This window comes from Lissotriton helveticus, chromosome 9, assembly GCF_964261635.1.
Source record: "Lissotriton helveticus chromosome 9, aLisHel1.1, whole genome shotgun sequence".
Classification (NCBI taxonomy): domain Eukaryota; kingdom Metazoa; phylum Chordata; class Amphibia; order Caudata; family Salamandridae; genus Lissotriton; species Lissotriton helveticus.
Window position 1 is genome coordinate 364010484 of NC_136070.1, and position 22468 is coordinate 364032951.

General features: G+C 48.9%; 1 protein-coding gene across 2 annotated transcripts in view; it reads right to left on the reverse strand.

Moving 5' to 3' along the window:
• The window catches only part of DICER1 (dicer 1, ribonuclease III), a 561110-nt gene that overhangs the window by 118203 nt on the left and 420439 nt on the right, over nucleotides 1-22468 (reverse strand). For both annotated transcript variants that reach the window (XM_078660108.1, XM_078660109.1), the window contains exon 23: nucleotides 1200-1355. In XM_078660108.1, coding sequence (XP_078516234.1) covers nucleotides 1200-1355 — 156 coding nt within the window. The remainder of the gene's footprint in view (nucleotides 1-1199; nucleotides 1356-22468) is intronic.

Below are 22468 nucleotides of genomic sequence, written 5' to 3' on the forward strand. Positions count from 1 at the left end.
CGTTTGTCAAGGTGGGCATGGAACATATTATTCAAGTCAGGAATGGATTGCAGGAGTAGTATCTTTGGAGTAAAAAGATAAATTCAGAATTATGTCAAACAATACATTTAACAGTGAATACATTTAACCAGTAGTCTAGACTATTAACGTATATTTTTAGAATCACAACGTGCATTTAACCAGTCTCCGTTAGGAAGACTTGGAATGGGTTTAAGTTGCTCACCAAAGTGATTTTTATTTTACTGGCAGTCCTTAGTTTCTCTCGCCCGAACTGTGCGATGTGAAACAGAACACAACCTACTTTAACAGAAAGCCTTGGCCAATCAGATGGAACTGATTTTCAAAAAATGTTGTTAAACCTGCAGATGGCAGATGTTCTAGCAGGAATGTCTGGACTACAAATTAAGTGTCTTAATGTTGTTTTCATGCTGTGATATTGATTGAGGTTTTACTATTAATTCCCCTAATGGCTGGTTCACAAGGCCATCATAATAGTCTTTAAGGACCCTGCAACCATTTGAGCCTGGCTTGTCTAACAAGTGATGTATTACCGGTCAGCAAATAATATACACATTGGTTACAATATTGGAAATTTCGTAGAAGCAAAATCAGCATCAATACATGTCACTACAGAGGAAAATATACCAATTTATGTTTTATTGCATTTTATATATAAATTGTGAAACATGATGTACAACAGAAGCATAGGAGGAAATATTTTTTTTTAGTAAAGATGCTAAGAAATCAGTACACCTCCGATTCCAACAGGTCTCAAGATCATAAAAAGGTGAGAATTCCCTACTTTTATGTGACAAATAGCTTCATGAATGCACAATTTCTACTCATCGGAGAGAACTGTTTCATTTCAATGTCTTAGTTTTTATTTTACCATCACTCTAAGTCTAGACCCTTTTATAGCTGTCCCAAGTCTTCAATTGTTCACACTGTAACTAGAAAAACTAGGGAAATGTTTATCTTTAATTAGAAAGGAAGCTAATGAAGTGGAATTAAGTTAAAATGCTTTCATGTAGAGGTCTACAGAATATTTGTGAAAGATACTGAGCTAAAGATTGCTGTACCACTACGGGTCCCAGATTTCATTTTAATTCTTTTGATTTTTCCAGATTAATGCAAAGCTCACACGGCTGTTATCGGATAAGTGGAAAACAAGTTTCTTAACATGATGCAATAACACTTACCATTTCATCTTTCTCCCATGTGTCGTTGTTGCTCTTGTCCTGATTTACTACATAGCCAGGAGGAAGCCAGTTGACGGGTGGATCAAATATGGACACAACCATTCGACTTGGTAACCCTTTTTTCTTACCAAGACGATAAAGATTACAGTTGCTGACCTTTGTAGAAGAAAAGAATGAGACGTTATAGCGGTAAAATATATTACACATTTCTTCAATATAAAGATAATTTTGGTTTAAGTCATGTCAATTTTTTTTCAAACATTTCCCTCATCTATATTCCAAATCTCTAAGAGGACCGCGATAATAGTTTGATAACCTGCAACATAACAGCATAAGTATGCCATGTAATAAAAACACAGTAAAATTCTGCGGTCCCTATAAGAATGACTGACCTATATCAGCCAAGAGTTTTTTTTTTCCTTTTTATTTTTATTTAAATCAAACCTAGTTCCTTAAAGTACCCCGGGCTGCTTCAAAATGAAAAATAGATTTCAGTTTAGGAAAACTTCAGTAAGAACAGATAATCCCTTGGACCACTGCTGTCCACTCCCCCTGAAGGTGCCACACCTAATCCGAAAGAAGAAGTGGTCCAAAGGCAACACCCTTCCTGTTTCTGAATACGTTATCACACCAACATGGGAGTCGATAGAGATCTATAGTTTGCAATGACAATTACAGTCATAAACTTCAGACAGACCCACAAGTTGGAATGAACATCATTAACATGCCCCTTTCAAATTTCGATTCTGTATGGGCTCCTAACACTGTTTTGAGTTTTTAAAAATGTTTTGCTAATCACGAAAAGGATTTGGTACATCAGAAATATATTTTGCAGGCACAAATACTGAAATTCAGGGTCTCCGACCACTAATTCACTTTGTTCACTAGGCAGTTAGTGTCTGCTCTGACTTTAACCCGGTATCATGAAATTAACACTAATGCCTATCATTGTTATAATTCAAGAACTGGCTGCACTGAAGAATGGTGAAATCTACTCTTCTTTCAATTGTATCTACTTTACTACATCCTAGGTGAGCGAACCCCTTGTAATACTTCTTACTCTCCTATACTGGTATATTTGCATTGTGAAGCTAGACCCAGAAATCCGTGCAGGTTAATTACTGTCCTTCTTCCCTATGTGCTGCTGCCACAGAGACAAACCATTACCATTTTTTACAAGATACTTTTACAGCATTGCAATGTCATGTGTGTGCCTCTTAAACTTCAAGCTCAGCCAGTAAAATAAATAAACAAAATGATCACAGCTGCGTGTAGGGCAAGGACTTTTTTGTGGAAGCACATAACTGCTGCCCAATCAAAACATGCACTCCTGCCTCCCAACATGTGGGCCGAGCCAAATCCCCTCTCTGGTGATGCTCACATAATTGTCTGTCCAGAGCTATACTGTTAAGCCAGACCACAAAAAATAAAGGTTCAACGTCTGGTTTTCTAATTCTGTCAGGACTGAAGACTCGGATTATGCTTTCTTCCTACACTTTTATTTTAACAGCAGTCATTTTAAACTCAAACTACTTTTCCCATGAGCAGCAAGAAAAAGACAAAAGTCCAGGTCCACAAGTTTTTCCACTCTGTCTATAGCCTGGGCTCAACGTGGTCCTTTCTCCTGTTCACTCCTCCTCTTTCTTTGCTGCTCAGCAGCAAGTTAAGTCATTTTCTTTTCTTCTCCTGCGTCCCAATGTGTGTTATTTCTTTATTTGAGGGTGTATGACTGTGCGCTTCTCTGAGGTAATCGGATTGCTTTTCCAGATTTCTTTCAGTAACTGGACGCTTGCGGTGATGACCTCCCACTGCCTGAGGGTGCTGTGGCACCTCACTGGGCAGCACGAATTTCTCCTCAGACTAACTTTCAAAACAATCACTGCCCGAGGAGAGCCTAGCCTTGCCCTTTGCTACCTGGTGACAGCTCACTGGGTCTGTACTTCCCCCATCTGTTTACGCCCTCCAGGGCACCCGACGCCCTGAGGAGGCCGTATTAGCAGCTAGAAGAGTTGAATTTGGGACAATGTCTCTGTTGGCCCTAGCCCCATGTTACTCAAGGACAACAGTGTCCCAAGGGCTCCGCCGTAAATTGTGTGCCTCTAGCCCCCCATATCAGCCTGGGCCCCTCCCTGCATAAAAACTATACACGCGCTGCAAGACATTCTTTGTGCTCCCCAGCACGTGCTGAGAGTCTGCCAGGTTTATTTCACGTGTGCACCATGAAGTTTGTCCCCCTAGCGGTACAATAACTAGCAAATAGCAGGACAACTAACCAACAGCTTCCCAATTCAGAAAGGGGTAAGGCAAGGGTGCGTGCTGGCCCCGTTCCTATTTACACTCTACACGAACGGCTTAGAGGCTGCACTGCTAAAAGGCGTTAAAGATCTGCCGGAAGCCGGACGTCGACAGATTCCAGCGTTACTATACGCCGACGACGCGGTAATCTTGGCAAGAACATCCGTCCAGCTTCAGAGGGCCCTAAATAATTATTGTACCTTCATGGCTAGTCTTGACCTAAAAGTAAACATAAGGAAAACTTATGTTATGCACGTCGGCAATAGAGGGAAAAAAGAGAAAAAAATCTTCGTGGATAACCTACCTCTTGAAAGAGCCAATACCTATCCTTACCTTGGTATATCTATTGATGAGGCGTTTAACTGGAGAGAGGCAATCAATTCCAGAAAGTTAGCCCTCATAAGAACAGTCGGCGCCCTAAAAGCATTTTCACTTAGTTTGGGAAAAAGACCACCTAACGAATTGATCAAGATATATAATGCAAAATCCATCAGCACAGCCACCTTTGGAGCAGGAGTATGGGGCACAACGAATGTGGAGCCACTCCAAAGAGTCGAAAATTCCTTCCTGAAGTTTTTATTAGCTGTTCCTAAAAGCACCACCACTTTCGGCTGTCATCTCGAACTCGGAGTACACTATATATCGGACATCATTAAGATTCAGCCAATCATGCTATGGCGTAGAATATGGGCCACGGAAGAATGCCACCTCACAAGAACAATAATAGAGGACTGCATGAAATTAGATCATATGAAAAAGATTAAGTGGCTGGTATATGTAAAATCTTTTTTCACTGACATTGGCCGTCCGAGTTTCTTCGAAGATCCTCCATCCGTAACAGACATCTCAAAAAAAGACTTAAAAACTCTTTGTCTGTCACACTTGTCCGAACTCCGATTGTTGTGTGAAATAGGCAAACCCTCAGTACAACAATGCGTAATGATACAGTTGGTTCCAACCATCCAACCTTATTTACAGTATGATTTGTCGCAATATGAAAAGTTACTCCTTACCCGTTTCAGGCTTAACATATATCATTTTCTGGTTTTATTTCCCACCCAGAATGTATGGACTCACAATATTGCAGCGTGTCCGTGTGACTCCACGTCCCCACAGTCTACTATTCATGTTATATTCTTTTGTAAATTTTACACGCAATTACGCAGGAGGTGGATACTGCCGCTACTAAAAGTTCTGAACATTCGTAGATGTCGCCCTGCCTACTTAGCATTGCAATTTCTGGAAAACTTTTTGATGACAAAATCTGTGGCACAGTATCTTAAACTATGCATCAGGCACCGCACAAATTTATAACGACGTAGAACAGTTTTAACAATTCCTTTATAACGAATGAAAAATGACTTTTTTAAATATTTTATTGTGTTTTTATGTACTTTTATGGTTTTCACATATGGAATCCGAATAAAGATATTTTGATTTGATTTGAACTAGCAAGCAGTCAAAACAAGAGCAATGCCAGGAGGAGGACTCTGTCCTTTCTCCAATGGGATGATGAATGTTATCAGGCAATGGATGGTTCCATCTACAGAGCAGTCAACCAGGTGATTAATCCTTTGGTGCAGCGTGCCTTCTGGTGCAAATTGTACCAAAGGGGCTAAGCCCGCCCCAGGTCCACCGATGCCCCTCCAGAAGCCCCAGGAGAGATAGTCCACCCCCCGTAGCGGAAGTTGGAGTCTTGGGTGGATGTGGGTGATTTTGCACACATAAAGCAGGCAAATTGGCACAAATTCCCCTGAAACAGGACACGGTGGGTCCCCCAGAGGGTTTCCGGGATCCCACGACGCCCAACACCCCAGGACACGGGTGATTCCCCGGGGATAAGGATGATGATGCTGGCCCCTCTGGACCGTGGCTCCCCACCCCTGAGCCGGATGGCGCTTCAGATTTGCTAGACCCGGATGACATCATCCATCCAGTCTGCGGACTGGATCCCCGTGAACAAGTTGGCCAAGTATGTGGCAGGTTGTCTGCGTAAGCCTATGGAGAAGGACGCCTGTAACCGCCTCCGCTCTCGCCCCATTTTAGATAGTAAGGTGGGCCTTACACAAGAGCTCAATCCCAAAATGGCAACATTTCTGGCAAAGTTTGTCAAGGACCCTAAGAAGGGATTGATTGCTCCTGGCGCTCGTGCCAGGACGAGCTTCTGGACACGGTTGGGCCTATGACTAAGGTCCTTGATACAGTCGAGGAGGCTAAGGCCTTGGGATCATTGATTTTGCCAGAGGTGTTGTCAGGGTGGGCGCAGCGTGCCATTGTATTCTTACAGAATGCAAACTGGGCGCTCTCAACAGAGCAGTGTTGATCCCTTCTTATAAAGTTAGACCAAAGGCTGCGAGACCTCGCCTCTTCGGTGGCTGGAGCTGTGGCCCAAGTGGGGTTGTTTGGAGACCCTTAGCAAGTTTGTGGCAAAATTCACATCCCTTGACAAGGCCCAGTCCAACATTAGAAGAGTGTATACCATTCAGGTTTTCGAAGGGGATGGTCGTGGCAGTGGCAGCTTGACCGGCCAGTACTCCTATTCCAACCCTGACAAGGACCCAGGCGTGGCCAATACCAAAACAGCGCACGCTCCAACACGTTCTATCCAACAAAAGGACATAAGTTCCAGGGCAATGGAGGCTATAAAGGTCAATCTAACGGTTCTGGAAAAGGTGAGTGTTCTGCCATCTACTCTGCCCAGCGTCTTTCCTCCCAGATTGGGATTCTATCTCTAGCGATGCTTGGGTACTGCAGACGGTACAGGGCTTCCAAGTGTTGCTCTATGGTTGCCTACGACAAAGGGTCCACCCCACCCCATTTCATTTTCCCAACAAGATGCATAATTGATAGACGAGGAGATGTTCGCCCTAGACAAGAATGGGGCGATTTGTTGTTCAGAGGAACACCCCAGGGGGTTCGCCAGCAACATTTTCTGGGTCGACAAGGCAGACGGAAGTCCGAGGCCAGTGATCAACCAAAAGGACTTGAATGAGAGGTTTGCATACCGCCAATTCAAAATGAAAGGTATGCACCTCCTCAGGGACGTGTTGAGACCGCTCAACTGGATGGTTTGGTTGGGCCTGAAAGACCACTCTCTCAGGGTCCTGATCTTTCCCCCCTCACCATTGTTTCCTGCAATTCCGGTGGGGTAGTCAGGTTTTTGAGTTCACCACTCTCCCTTTCAGGCTATCCTCGGCTCAGTGGTGTTTCACGAAGGTCCTCAGGCCAGCTGTGGAATTCCTAAGAGAGCAGGGCATTAGGATGTTAGTGTATCTGGCGACATGCTCTTCCTGGCTCAATGTCCAAGAGGCTGACTATACAGTTGCAGAGCGCAGTGAACCTGTTGCAGGGGTTGGGAATCCGGATAAACGAGAAGTCCCTTCTGACCCCGGTTCAATGTGCGACCTTTCTGGGATTCACAATCAATTCCGTCTTCTGTCCCATCCCGGAAAATGGCAAAGATCAGGCACGAACTACGTCAAACCTTGGCCAAATCCCATACCTTCCTAAGCCAGCTAGCTTGCCTAGTGAGCATCCTCTTGTCCTCAATTCAGGCCATCTTTTCTGGTCCTTTACATTAGCAGGCGATGCATAGCCTCAAAGCCTACCATCTCAAGAAGGGACTGTGCCGCTTAGGCAGAAGCCAAGGAAGAGATGGTTTGGTGGCTAACCCACATGGAGGCTTGGAAAAGGAAAGCCGTCTTCAGTTCCGCCCCAGACATCATGATCAGGTCCGACACCAGCCGTTCTTTCTGGGGCACCAGGTGTGGGGAATTTTCGCTCAATCCCAATGCATGGAGTTAGAGAGGTTGGTCCACACAAGAGCAGTACTTGCACATCAAATACTTGGAGCTCCTGGCAGGGTCGTTTGCCGTTTAGTCATGGACGAAGGACAGGGTGCCATCATCAGTTCTTCTCAAGATGGACAACAGTTCCTCAACCATGTAAATCAACCACCTGGGCGGCACAAGATCACGCACCGTGACTAAACTGTCCAAAGATTTCTGGAACTTTTGCATGGAGAGGCACGTATAAGTCACAGTCAAGTATCTTAAGGGTCAAGCAAACCAGGAGGCGGACTGGAACTCCTGGCTCCTCATGGACTCCAGTCTATGGAAATTAGACCCACAGGTTCTCTTTCAGTTGTCGGGTCGTCGGGCCCCATCTCGGTCAACCTCTTTGCTTCACATCTGGATAATCAGTTACTGAGGTTTTTCAGTAGGAGCCCAGATCCACAAGAGGACGCGAAGGATACAGTCCTCCTGGATTGGAGATGTAAACGAGGTTATGCATTCCCTCCATTCTCTATGATCACACAGGTCTCTGCCCAGGTGCACAGCCAGCAGGAGGAGGTGGTGTTGATAATCCCGGTTTGGCAATCTCCAGTATGGTTTCCAGTTCTTCTGGAACTTTCCTGGGATTCTCCAAACCAAGTCTCCCACTAACCTCAAATTCTACTGAATCCGTATCTCGTTCCCCATCATCTGGTGATGGAGGGGACTCTGCGGCTTATGGCCTTGTAGGTTTCAGGCAACGTTGGTCGCTCCCAGGCCTTCCAGGACACGCTGTGTCATTACTCTCCAGAGAGTGAGCCGACAGTACGACCACGAGGTACCGATCTTCCTGGAACAGGTGGCACCGTCGGTGTATGTGATGGCACGTTGATCCCATGGGTGCGGACGTAGTCCCGATCCTTAATTTTCTGGCAGGTCTTGCAGAGGATGGTTTGGCTTACTGCTCTATAAATGCATTCCATTCTGCAATCTCTGCGGGCCATGCACCAGTTGATGGGACTTTTGTGGGGAACAACCGTTTGTCTGTAGGCTTCTAAGGGGCATTCGCCTTTCCAATCCTCCGGAATCGCGTTATTCCGCCTTTTGAGAAGTTAATTTGGTTCTCAATCTTTTCTTGTCTGGGCAGCTGAATAGGTTTTTGTCACGTAAGGAGATTTCGGCCACATTGGCTGTGTTGCTATGTCTGGGTTCTAGCAGATGTGTGTCAGACGTGAGAGCCCTGGATATCTCGGGCAGTGTTTTCTCCCCATAAGGGATTTCGGTTAATATAGGTAGAAGGACATAGTGTAATACTAGGTAAATTTATTGCACAGTTAATTAAAACTCACAATTTAAAATACATTGTTAAAAGAAAAAGTGGTTGCTGACGGAAATAAAAGTATAAGTATCAAAAGTTAAAATGATTCAGTGGTTCAACTTCTTCTGCATTCGGGCCGTAAGTTCGAAAAATGCCCTAGGACATGTTTCCGGCTATTGGGCAGGTATTTCTTTTTGTGCCTCCTTGATTCTCTTTGCCACTGCATCAAGAAATTTTGTGGTTCTGCAGTTTAGTTGGATCTCGCTTGGGTTGAAGCACAGTTTAACTGCCTGTCGGCACGACCTGACCCCCTCCTGGTTCCATTTTACACGTAGTAGTGTTCTCCTTATGTCCATTAAGCTGGCACAAATACATATTATGTGGGTTAGGTCTTCAGGTCCTGCCCCGCAGAGACGGCAGGTTTGATCTTTATGGTTCCTTTCCCATGGCGCCAGATGAGGGAGGATCGGTAGTACGCCTAGTCGGAATTTTAAGAATTTCTCCTTTGTCTTTTGCTTGAAGCCGTGGTCTAAGTATGCTTGTGGTTTGAGGGTTTTATAGTCGTTTAAGACTATCCATCCATGGGCTCTTTTCGCCAGGGTTTCTTTGTCTTCAAGTAGCGATACTATTTTCGTTGTTTTTGTTACTTGCTTTTTAAAGCTTTTATGATCTACTGAGCTGTTCCAGAGGCCGGTCAGTTCTAGGCTTTCTAGTGATTGCATCAAGTACTCTCTAGCATGTGATCGTTCACGTCTTTGCAGTTCAGTCCAGAGGTGGTTGTTTAGGGTGCCCGGCTCTCCGTTTCTGATCTTGTGCCAACATTTTATAAAGCTGCCCCTTCTTTCCACCGTTTGCTTTTGTATCTCAAATTAGAGACGAATTTGTGCTGGTGAGACATAATTAGGAAGCTGAAAGAGTGACCTGTAGGTTTTGCCGATCACTTTGTCTAGTGTCTGTGCATCCTTTCCTAGGGTTGATTCGCTCCCATATGTTAATGTTGGTTGGAGACGAGCTCTCAGTACTTTTAGGAAGGGATCGAGCATGTGGTCTGGCAGAATCTTCTTAAGGGGTTTCATTGTGAGATAACTCATGGTTCCTTTTTGGTAAAGTGTCTCTAGTTGGGGTTTGAATTACCCTCTACTGTCCACCAGAACACCCAGGTACTTGTAGCACGTCACTTGGTCCAGTTTGTGGCCATCCAAGAACCAGCTGTTCTTCCTGGTCTTATTGTTGTTCACTGCCATGGTTCTTGTTTTTTTCAAGTCTATGGTTAGGCCGTTACGATGTGAAAATGAGCTGGTGGTGTTTATGAGATGTTGAAGGCCTGTTGGAGTGTGGCTTATTAGAACAAGGACGTCGGCATAAAGGAGATTGGTCAGCGTGATGTCCCCCAACCGGGGAGCGTGCGAGTTGGTTTTATCCAATTTCTCTGGGAGGTCTGCCAGGTAAAGGTTGAATAAGGTGGGGGCTAGGACGCACCCTTGTTTTAGGCCATTATAGGTGTTGATTGGCCTTGAGAGGTGTGTCCCTTAGCCCAGCTTGATCCTGACCCAGGTATTGGTGTGGAGTAGGATAAGTTGTTTCAAGAGCAGTTCTGGAATCCCCCATTTTTTAAGTTTTTGCCATAGTTTGCCCCGGTCCACATGGTCAAACGCTGAACTATAGTCAATGAAGCATAGGAACAGTGGGTTTTTTCCTAGTTTTGCCGCGTCTGTTAGTAACGATAGAGCCATGATGTTGGTGGTTGTTCCCTGCCCTCTACAGGGTTGGTGGGATTATGTGCTCTGTCTCTGCCCACTGTGTCAGTTCTTCTAGTATTATGCCGGCATAGAACTTTGCCTCTATGTCCAAAAGGGCTATCAGCCGATAGTTGCCTGGGTTGCTCCTGTCTCCTTGCTTGTAAATTGGACTTATAATGGAGCCTTTCCAGGATTCCGGGCATGCTTCTAGTTCCAGTATGCTTGTAAAAAGTGGAACTAGTGTGTTGCTCCAGAACTCGATATCGTGCTTAAATATTGACGGTGGAATCCCATTAGGACCCGGGGCTCCCTCCGTTTTCCCCTTTTTTATTTGAGTTTTTAGCCGGGTCCCGGATATGTTGATGTCATAATCAGTGTTGGGTGTTGGGGTGCTGTTATCCTTTTCTCCCCTTGCCATCTTTTCGTTGACTAGTGATTTTTTGCCTTCTGCTACGTTACTGAGCCCTTTTTCTACCTTTATTTCTGCTCTGTCCTCTTTGCTGTGGTCTCTTATTTGCTGACGAGGCTGTGGATGTATCTTCGTTTGGTTTGTTAAAATGATTATGCAGGTAGTCTGCCCAGGATGGCTCTACTATGTATGAGCTTATCCCTTGGTGCCCTGGGTGTTGCAAGCTATGAATTGTTTTCCAAAAGTTGGCGCTGTTCTTTAGTTTGGAACCGTGCTTTATTTTTGCCCATAGTTCGTCGTTCGCTTGCCTTTTGTTTTCCCAAATTGCTTTTTTTAATCTTACTTTTAGACCATGTAGGGTGTGTTGTATAGGTTCTTTTATAGGCTTTATTCGTAGTTGTTTAAGGGGGTGCTTTATGTCCCTTTTTTTAAGGCTTTTTATCTCCGGTGCGGATGTCTTTCTTAGTGTGTTCATCGGGGTTTGCCTTTTGGTGTCCTTGATTTGGTTGCGTATTTTATCCCGAGGGCCTTAGTGAACCCTTCCCAGGCCTCTATTTCGTTTGCAGCCATGTGGCCTTGCTGTAGTATCACCTGCACGTCGGTGAAAAGAACTTCAATGTTATTTTGTTTAAGTCTGATGCGTTTGAAGTCTGTTGTGTACTCATTGCCTATAGTTGCACTGGGTTAGTTGGGGTTCTCACTAGGGGTTTTTAAAACGATTTCTTGCGGCAGATGGTCGCTTTGATCACTGGCGCCTAGTTGGAATGATCTGATGCTGTCGAAGAAAGAGAGGGTTACAAATGTGTAGTCTAGGTAAGTGGAGGTTGTGGAAGTATGATAGGTCGATGCTGGAGGGGTATCTTCTTTAAACCGGCCGTTCAGTGCCCTCAGGTTTAGTTGCTCTAAATCTTTTAATAATTGCTTTGAGCACTTTGTTTGATCGCCTGCACTTGTGCTTGCGGTGGGATTCCCCAGGCTCTATTGAGTTCTTGTGCGAATTCCTCGTCCTCTGTGCTTCCAAATAGAAAGAGGTTAAAATCTCCTGCCAAGATTAGGTCGTCGGCGTCCCCCTCATCCAAGATTCTTGCTGTTTCCTTAACCAGCTCTCTTGCGCCCCTCTGCTTGTGTTTCGGGTGTATATAAGAGTTAATTATTACGAGGTGGTGGTCGTGCTTCATTGGGTTGATTGTAATGTCTGCCGCCTGTATCATGTTTGGGGCTATGGTTTTAGTTTTGATTTCCTTCATTGTTCCTATTGTGAGTACTGAGGCAAGGATGGTCAATCCTCCTGAGCTGTGTCCAAACGATGAGGACCTGGTTGCTGGGACAGTTTGCGTCGTATATCCTTCCAGGGCTATCTCGTCTGTTTCCCAGGTTTCTTGCAATAATATTATATCAAATGACCTTCGATATTTTAATGTTTCCTCATCTTCCAATTTGTCAGTCAGTCCGTTGATGTTCCAGATGCATATTGTAAGGGTGGTCATGTTTCCGAGTTCCCGGGGCTTTGCTAGGCACTCTTGTCACTGCTCACCTTTGTTTGTTATTGTACGTAGTATTATACCTGAGTTCAAGGTTGGTGATTTTGTTAGTCCCGCTTTCATGTGTAGAGGCCTCCCTAGGTGGTCCGGTGTCTGACTGAGTGCTCCTCTCAATATTGATGTAGCTTTGGGACGTTGTTCTGTTGCGCTTTCGATTAAAAATGGTGTTGGGTAGAATGGTCTTCTCCCTGGTTCTAGTTTTATTCCTGCAAATCTGTTCAGTTTTCTTAATATGCGATCGACCAGGTCATTCGATGACCATGTTGTCTTAGTTGTTTCTGATTTATTCTGTGCCAGAGCCGGTTGAAATTCAAGTTCGAGTAGGTCGGTTGAGGAAATGCCCTCCAGGCCTTCAAGTGAGTTGATCAATTTTATTATGTTCCCTCTGTTTAGGACGTCCATTCTGCCTCTGGATTTATACTCTGGGTGAAATAGTAGTATATCTGTCTTGTTGGATTGAGTAGCACATGGTTCTTTGGCTGCGGTTTGTGCGGGGTCGTTTATCCTGTTGGAAAGTTGGTCACAGTTGTGTTCTATTTTAACTGTTGTGATCCTGCTCGGTCACCAGCAAGCTATTGTTTTGTGGTGTGGGGAAGTGACCCCTGAATGTGTTAAGTTCATCGGTTTTTTGCTTAGGGCTTATCCACGGTTGGGTGTTATGTGTGTTTATCTCCTCCTTATGCACAGGGTATTCAGTGATTTTTACTGATGCTTCTGTTGTATGTGGTTTATTAGACGTTCCAGAGGTCCTAGCAGGGGACCCATTTGTTCCAGAGGACAGTCTGTTGCCGTCAAAGGTGGGCTGTTTTGTCGCCTTGTACTGGGGTACGGTCTCTTCTTGTTCTTCTTGATGATCAAGCTCCCTTGGTTGCCTTTCCTGTTCTTGGATGTTGACTGTCGTTTTCCTGTTCCTACCTTTCCTTTTTTGTTTTCGACGAGCTCGTGAATTTGTGGGCTCTACTGTGCTGTCAGTTTCAGAAGGTAGAAAGATTGCCGGAGGGTTTGTTGGTGATCGTTTTGCTTGTGAAGGACAGATCTTCTCATGTTGGGGCGGCTTGTTCTCTGGTTTTCGCAGTTTGCCATTTGGTTGCTGGTCATTGTTCTCATGTCCCTCTGTATGTGGTCCTGTTGGAGCAGATGCCATCTTTGGTTTCAGGTCGTCCAAGAGGTTTTCTAGCATTGCTGGTAGCGTAGATAATTTGTTTATTATTGGGGAACAGTCACATTCTCTTTTTGCTGAAAGTTCTGCTGCTTCCTGTCCCCTTTTTATAAGGCCATTTAGATCACCTAGTTTCCGTTCGATCCCGGCGGTGAACTCGGCTAGTGTTTGTAGTACTGTTAGCTGCATGTCCAGTTTCTCTGATTGGTATTGAAGAGCTGTTGCAGAAAGTTGTATTGTATTGAATAGATTTGCCCAGAACGTGATGTGCGAGGTTTTACTCTTGTTCGCTGGTCTACTGGTACTTGAAGTGTTAGTGGGTTTTAAATTGTAAGCTGCCACTAAATCTTGCCACTCCAGTGTTGCTAGAAAGGTCATGTCGTTGGCTGTGGCGTAGTGATTCCCTTTTTTCTGGCTTTTGGGTGTGTTAGGTGTGTTGAAGCCGTCTATGATGCTCTGCTCTTTGGGAGCCGTTTGGAGGGCGTCTCGTGCGCCCATAAGCATTGATGGCGGTGTGCTTGTTGGCTGCGATATCGTTCCCACTCCATCCTGTTTGCCCAGGGCTTTTTGCTGCGGTGATCCAGTTGGTGAGTTGCACCAGTCCGATTGTTCTTGCGGTATGGAAATCATAGAGGCGTTTAATACCTTGTTTGGTCTTAGCCCACTTGGCGAGATGTCCTTTACTGGGGAGCTTTCTATTATTGTCCTTTCGATCAGAATCTGCGTGCTTTGGGGGCTATTTAGAGCAGTGTTTAGTGGGCTGCTAGACTCCGCAGTCCAATTTGTTATTGTGCGTGCAATTTCCACTTTTTCATCCTTGTTGGTTTTATGCCCGCTTTCGGTCGGAGCCTTCTGGTGGTAGGCAAGGTGGACGTCCGCTACCACAAGTTTTGGGACTCCCACTGCTTCCTCTGAATGTTGTGCTTGTAGGGGGGGATATTCTATCTTCCCAGGCTCCAGAGGAGTGGGTAGTAGTTCTAAGTCCCCATTGTTTGTGAAAATTGCTGCTCCTGGGTTTTTTAAGAACGCAAATTTCGGGTATATTTTTGGTTGATAGGTGTGTAGAGATTTGCAAGCTGAGTCTCTGTCTATAGTTATGAGATCTTCGGTTCTGGCTCTTTTTAGCCCTTTGGATGTTTTGTTTTGTTGCATTTTTTGGGCCCCTTGTTTTTGTTGTAATGGTGCGTTCGGAAGACTCCGAGCCAGTAAACCAGAGGCAGCCCTTGTCGTCGATGGCTTCTTTGCTGGTGTTAGGTTCGTTTAAGCTTTCCTTTTCGCTTGCATTTATTATTTTGCAAAGATTGTCATCTGTAAGTGGTGGGGGAGCTCCAGTGTCTTTTATGACCCCCCTTTTTCGTCTAGTTGCTGGTTTTGTGAAGGACTTTCTCACTTTTCCTGATCTCATGATGGACCAGGGTCTGTGAGATGGGCTTTGTTGCTGCTCTCTTCCGCTCCGGCCCTCCAGCCTCCCCGCACAAGCCTCTAGATCCGCTGCGCAGGAGAGAGTGCCGGACTGGGGTTAGGCAGACCTTGACGCTACTTGTGTCAGTCTAGGGTGAGTCTTTGATCTCAGAATGCTGTGGGTGGAGGTGAAGGGGGCTGCGAGACTGGGTGCCTGTTAAGTCCCTCTAGTCTTCCTCCTCAGACTTCCTCCTCATGTGTCTCTGTCTCTATCTCTGTCCCGGTCGTCACTGGAGGGGCGCGCGGGCTGGTGGGCTGGTGGCCAGGTCAGCGGTTCGTGTGCTGTGGTCGCGCTCTGTAGTCGCTTCCCCACTCACTCACTCTCTCATGAGGCTCAATGCTTGGGGGGTTGGGCTCTGGGGTCTGGTCATGAGGCTCGGGGTTTGAGTTTACAGTCTCGACCTCAGCCCCTGCTTGCAGTCTCGCCCCCTGCCTCCGCACTACCCAGAGACAGCTCTCCCTCGCAGCTTTTTCCGTTAGCCTCCGCCGGTGCCCTGCTGACCTGCTGGCTCACCAACTCACCGGTTTTCCTGGCTCCTCGGTCCTTGGTTCCTTCTTTCCCCAATCGGGCTCTCCCCAGCTCGGGCTCAAAGCCCCAGGATACCAGGATACTGGAGCCCCAGGAAACCCCCGTGGGGTGCTGCTGGGATGTGGTCCGCCGGTCCGCCGTAAGCTGGGGGCTCTGAGCTGGCCGGAGCGTCCAGACGTTATGCAGGGGCAAGGTCTCTGCTTCTCGGCCTCCCGTCTGCGCAGGCTGAAGGAGAGCAGGAGAGCTGAAAATCAAAGTGCGGGGGGGGGGGCTTGGGCTTGGGCTGAGGCTGGATACACCCGAGAGAACCCAAAGGAAGCCTCTCACTGCAGCTCCCACCGCGGCTCCTGCTCGCTCGGCGTCTGTGTCCCCTCTGCTCTACTTCGATAGAGCCGCGCACACGCTCGCCACCAAGCGGTTCAAGGACGAAAGCCTCCAATTGAGGTACAGCATCAAAAGTTATAACAGACTAGTCAAAAGGTGCAATGCTAGGATTATTTCATACCCCGCATTCCTAGAATCTCCCAAGCTGCATGTGGTACAGTGCCTCCGAGCATAGGAAGCTTTGACAGATGAAATCCGCCCTCTGGGCGAGAGACAACTGATACTTGCATTAAGAAAACCGTTCAAAGCGGTTTCTGCACCAACCATCACCAGATGGGTCAGTGGGTAATGCAGCAAGTGGGTATTGATACTAAGGTGTTTGAGGCCCACTCAGCAAAAGGGGCTATGGCTTCAAAGGCGTTTTAATTAGGAGTGCATTTAGAAGACCTCATTCGTAGGGTGACCAGAATTTTAAAGCCAAAAACCGGGACATTTCTGAAAAATAGAAGAAGGACTACAATTTCACTTCAAGCGATGAGAGCGCTCCTCAGCAGAGAATTACAGAACAGGCAGTAAGAACATACATAAAATGCAATTTTTAAGCCCAGTAGCTTGCCTGTTATTTAAATTGCTTTCTTGAAACAACTGCTAACTATCCCTACTTGGTAAAACATAAAAAACACCTCCCACCGTTTTCAGTTGACCCTCTTTAAAAACGGGGACATGAGCTAAATTTCTTCAAATTTGCAGGGACAGCTGGTTAAAAACAGGGACCGTCCTGGCAAAATGGGGACGCCTGGTCACCCTACTCATTAGTGCAGTCAACTGGTCCACTGATTCTACCTTTAAGAGGTTCTACTTTATGCCAGTGTTGGAACTGGCACAATCGGTGGTGATCAAGCTTTGAAGTAGCATAATCCGAGACTCCGGTCCTGAAATCGAATGCACATTTGCCTAGCTTCAGTACAGGTAAGTTTCAATTCTATTCAGGACACAGAGATAAGGATTCTCCCACCCTGCGATCGCACAAGTTACTTACCTTCTGTAACGATATATCTGTAAGAAACAGTAGTTAGTATTCTATTCCTTACCTTAGAATATCCCCAGGCGTCAGACTGGATCTGGAAAATTTTGCGTAGCAGTACCCCTGCGCTTCGGTAGGCGTCGTCTGCTGCTCCGTGTCCGTCGTCGGCGCCGGTATGACGTCGGAGTACTTAGACGCCGCCCTCGCACGCTGACGTCAGTTCTTATACACAGCTTTTCCGCGCCAGAATCTTAGAGCCATGATAAAAACCAACACTGGTGCCATGAAAACTAGGGCCCTGAAAGGGGATGACCTTAACCCTAGATATCGGTTCGCAGAACGGGGAGGATGGGTGGGACGGTAAGGAATCTAATACTAACTACTGTTTCTTACAGATATATTGTTACCGAAGGTAAGTAACTTGTGCATCTGAAAGAAACAGGTTAGTATTAGATTCCTTACCTTAGAATAGATACCCCAGCAATACCAACCCCGGTGGTGTGTCTGCGAACCAATTATCACACCAGAAAGTCCCGGCGAACGGAACGGCCGAAAAAGCCATCTCTCCGGACTTGGCTGTCCAGGCAGTAGTGTCTTGCGAACGAGTGCAGAGAGGCCCACGTAGCTGCCTGACAGATGTCCTGCAAGGGGAATCCCCGACCCAGTGCAGTAGTAGCCACCGTGGCCCGAGTGGAGTGGGCAGGTAGCCCCACCGGAGGCTCCTTTTTAGCCAGAGAGTAACAAGCCTTGACGCACAAGACGACTCATCGAGAAATGGTCCGTTTGTGCACCACCCGTCCCTTCTTAGCGCCCACGTAATCAACAAAGAGTTGGTCATCCACCCGGAACTGGCGTGTGCGATCCAGATAATATGAGAGCGCACGTTTTGGGTCCAGACGGTGGAGCCTCTCTTCCTCTTTCGAGGGATGCGGAGGCGGAAAGCAGGTGGGCAAGGTGATGGACTGACCGATGTGGAAGGCTGTGACAACCTTGGGCAGGAAAGAGGGTCGCGTCTGCAACACAACTTTGTCCGGATGGACAGAAATGAAGGGAGGTTGAGAATAAAGAGCCTGGAGCTCACTCACTCTCCTGGCAGAGGTGATGGCAACCAGGAATGCCGTCTTAAGAGTAAGGAGACGAAGAGGACAGTTATGAAGTGGCTTGAAGGGAGCACACATCAGATAAGTCAGAACAAGGTTCAAGTCCCACTGAGGCATCACGAAAGGGACAGAAGGAAACATTTACAACCGGGGACTTGAACAAGGAGGGCTGATCAGGGAGCCTTAAGAAGGCGCACATGGCAGAGAGGTAGCCCTTAATAGTGCCCAGAGCAGAGTCCTGCTGGGCAAGAGAAAGAAGAAAGAGGAGAACCTCTGAAAGAGGGGCAGAAAGGGGATCCACAGCCTTTGCTGTGCACCATGCCACAAATTTGTTCCACCTGCAGGCGTATACCGATTTTGTGGAGGGACGCCTGGCTGCCAGAATCACATTACGGACTTCAGGAGGCAAGTCAAATGGCCTCAACTGCCGCCGCTCAATCTCCACGCATGTAAGTGGAGACTGGACAGGTTCGGGTGGGGGACCGTCCCCTGCTGCTGCGACAGAAGGTCCTCCTGAAGAGGCAGACGAATTGGGGGATCGACTGACATGCTGAGTAGCTCGGGATACCAGTATCTTCGTGCCCAGTCCGGAGCCACAAGGATGACTTGGGCCCAGTCGCGCTTGATCTTCTTCAGCACTCTGGGCGGAAGTGGTATAGGCAGAAAGGCGTACAACAGACCGCAACTCCCCTCACGACGAAAGGGCGTCTCAGAGCGAGTGCCACCTTGGAAATTCCACCGCGCAGAACTGATGACATTGCACGTTCTCTTCTGTGGCGAATAGATCTAACCAAGGCTGTCCCCACTGCTGAAAGAGGCCTTGCGTCACGTCCGAGTTCAGACGCCATTCGGGATCCATCATGCACCGACGGTTGAGTTTGTCCGCCCTGGCGTCCAGGGAACCTGCCAGGTGTTGAACCACCAGGGTCACGCCCTGATTTTCCAGCCACTGCCAGAGGAGCAGAGCCAACTGGCAAAGGGTCCACGACCCCACCCTGCCCTGTTTGTTGCAGTACAACATGGCGGTGGTGTTGTCCGTGAACACCTGCACTACACTACCCCGGACAGAGGGGAGGAATGCCTTCAGTACAAGCCAGATCGCCCGCAGCTCCAGAGGTTGATGTGAAGCCGGGACTCCGCCGGAGACCAGAGGACTCTGATCTCCACCTCTCCCATGTGACCTCCCCAGCCCTGAAGGGGTGCGTCATTCACAACTACGTGCTCCGGTTGGGGTAGGGAGAGGGATCTGCCGCTGACCCAATCGCGGTCCGTGAGCCACCACTGCAACTGTCTTGCAGTGCCCTACGAGATCAAGACATGGTCGGACAAGTTGCCCCGATGCTGGGCCCACAAACTTCAGGTCCCACTGCAAAGCCCGCATCCGCAACCTGGCGTGATGCACCAGAAGGATGCATGAGGCCATCAGCCCCAGAAGCCGCAGCGTCAACCTGACGGAGACTCGGGATAAAGGCTGAAAATCGCAAACAGAGCCTGAATATCCCGAACCCGCTGTTCGGGAGGATAAACCCGAAACTGCGCAGAGTCTAGAACCGTTCCGATGAAGAGGAGCTTCTGAGAGGGACACAGGTGCGAGTTCGGCACATTGATGGAGAACCCCAGCAGGTGCAGGAGGTCGGCCGTAGTCTGGAGGTGGCTGACGACTGTCGGGGGCGAGCCAGCCTCCAACAACCAGTCGTCGAGGTAGTGGAAGACTGAAACCCCTAATCTGCGCAGATGAGCTGCGACCACCGGCATCACTTTCGTGAACACCCGTGGGGCGCTGGTAAGGCCGAAGGGGAGCACGGTAAACTGAAAGTGCTCGTGGCCTACCGTGAGCCGGTGGGCCGGCAGGACAGGGATGTGGAAATAGGCGTCCTGCAAGTCCAACACTACCATCCAGTCTCCTGGGTCTAGGGCAGGTAAGACCTGAGCCAAAGTCAGCATCTTGAACTTCTCCTTCCGGAGGAAGCCGTTGACGTTCCGGAGGTCCAAGATAGGGCGTAGGCCCCCTTTGCCCTTCTTGGGAACCAGAAAGTGGTGGGAGTAACAACCACACCCTACTTCTGGCCCAGGAACGCGCTCGATGGCCCCCTTGGCCAAGAGGGCCGTAACTTCCTCTTGCAGAAGTTGCAAGTGATCCCCCGACATGCGGTGGTACTGCGGTGGCATGGCTGGAGGGGTCGCCTTGAAGGGGAGGGAGTAGCCCCTTCGGACGATTTGCAGCACCCACCTGTCCGATGTGATGGAGCGCCAGTGGAGGAGGTGATGGTGAACCCTGTCCCCCACTGGCGTCAAGTGGGCCTGAAAGCTCGGACTAGGAAGGCTTTGAGGCGGATTCTGCGGGGGTGGATGTGGACTGGCCGCGCCGTTGCCCCCTGCTATCGCCGCAACGGTAACCACGTCCGCCACCGCACTCAATATTAGTCTGCGGCCCATGGCTTGCAGGACGTGTGGGAGCACCCCTTCAGTGGCCACTAAAGAATAGCTGGGCAGAAGATTGCTGGCGCGGGGCCGACAGGCCCAAGGACTTAGCCGTAGCCCTGGAGTCCTTAAAGCTTTCCAGCGCATGATCTGCCTTGCCACTGAAGAGGTGGCTGCCATCGAGCGGCATGTCCATAAGGGTGTTTTGGCGGGTCCGTGGTATCCAGTCCACATCTGATAGAGTACCGCGCTGCATCCCTTCCCTCCGCAAGGGCTTGAGCGAGTTTCGCCCGGGATCCCTCGGGCACTCAGGGAGCACGGCCGCAACCGTATCCCACAGAGAGTGGGTGTAACGGCCCAAGAGGCACGTGGTGTTGACTGACCGCAACCCCAAAGTAAGGGAGGAGAACATCTTCTTTCCGGACCGTTCATACCTCTTGGATTCCCGATCTGGTGGTGCCGTCGGGAATGCGGACTGTGAGGTAGAGGTCTGGATAACCAGACTCTCGGGGGTGGGTGGACAAGAAACTAGGGTCGCCCGGAGCAGGGCGGTGGTGCCTAGCGACGTTCCTATCTACAGGAGGGCCAGTAGTGGGCCTGGACCAAGAGCCCAACAGGACGTCTGTGAGAACCTCATTGAACGGCATTAGAGGCTCTGGGGAGCTTTCCTGCGGTTTAAGGACCTCTATGAGGATGTTGGACCTCACTGTTGCGACGGGGAGCTCAAGAGCCAAAGCCTTGGCTGCCCTCATCAGCACCACACTATAAGCTGCCCCCTCCTCTGCAGCCACGGTAGGAGGGGAGACAAAACCAGTGTATGGGGAGGTATCCAGGCCACTGGCTTCCCATAGTTCCTGTGTCAAGTCCTCATATGACTGGCACTCACGTGCCAGGGGGTCCTCAGAACCCCCTTCCCCCCAGTCTCCCTCGTCGTCCATGTCCTGAAATTCAGGGATAAAGGATGGACCCAGAACCTCGAAGAATTGCTCTCCGGCCAGCGCCGAATGCGGCGTCGAGCGACGCCGCTCCAACGCCAGATCCGAACCAAAGGTTGGACCAGGGACGGCGGCATCCGAGGACGGCGCCGGGGGTGACTCCTTAGGGGTCGACGCCGGCGGGGTCTTAAGGTCGACCAGCGGCGACCCGGGTCCGGACCGAAGTCGCCGACGGCGCAGGGGCCGAAGCACAGGGCCTGCTTGGACTCCCAGTCGGGTCCGTTGGGCCCGAAGGCGCCGCGGAACCCGACGGAGGAGAGAGCGACCTCATGGCCATGAGGAAGGCATCGATCTCCTCCGGCGTTGCGTTCTGCCAAGGGACCGGCGGGTATGGAGAAGGCCGCGACTCCAGCGGAGCCGCGTGGGCGGTGTCACCCGAACCCCCGGCCGCGACGCGCGAGTGTCGGGGGGGGGGGGGAGGGATTTTGTCAGAAGAGCGATGTCGCCTCTTCAGCTTCTAGTGCCTCTTACCTGAGGACAAGGAGCACGATGAGTGGTGTCGACTTACCGAGCTGTGATGACTCCGGCCCTGCGACTGGTCCCTCGACCTCCTTCCGGGACCTCTAGCGACGCAGGGCCGACTGCCGGAGCTCGAGGCGCTTGCGAGACCGCTCCCGCCTAGCCTTCGTCGTCAAGGCCCGGCAGTCGGAGCATGACTTGTCATCGTGGTCGGGCCCCAGGCAATGTAGGCTTTGGTGGTGGGGGTCGGTAACCAACATCAGTCGGTTGCAGTCTGCACAGGGCTTGAACCCGGGCATCCCTACAGGCACCGATGGAGTCGTAGACTCGAAAGGGATCCAAAAAGGATCAAAAAAGCTTAGTCAAAAAGTGACTAAATGGTACCACTTTCTCCGGACCTGCGCTTGCTGGCGTGGATAAAAGAAGAACTGACGTCAGCGCGCGAGGGCGGCGTCTAAGTACTCCAACGACGTCATCTCGGGGCCAACGACAACGACGACGGACGCGGAGCCGCAGACGACGCCTACCGACACGCAGGGGTACTGCTACGCAAAATTTTCCGGATCCAGTCTGACGCCTGGGGATATTCTAAGGTAAGGAATCTAATACTAACCTGTTTCTTTCAGATATTATGGACACAAGCCCTCCCCATTCTGGTGTAAGTAACATTGTTTCGAAATTATAGTGGAGAATGTCATTCCATTGTAGCATTTTGATGTTAT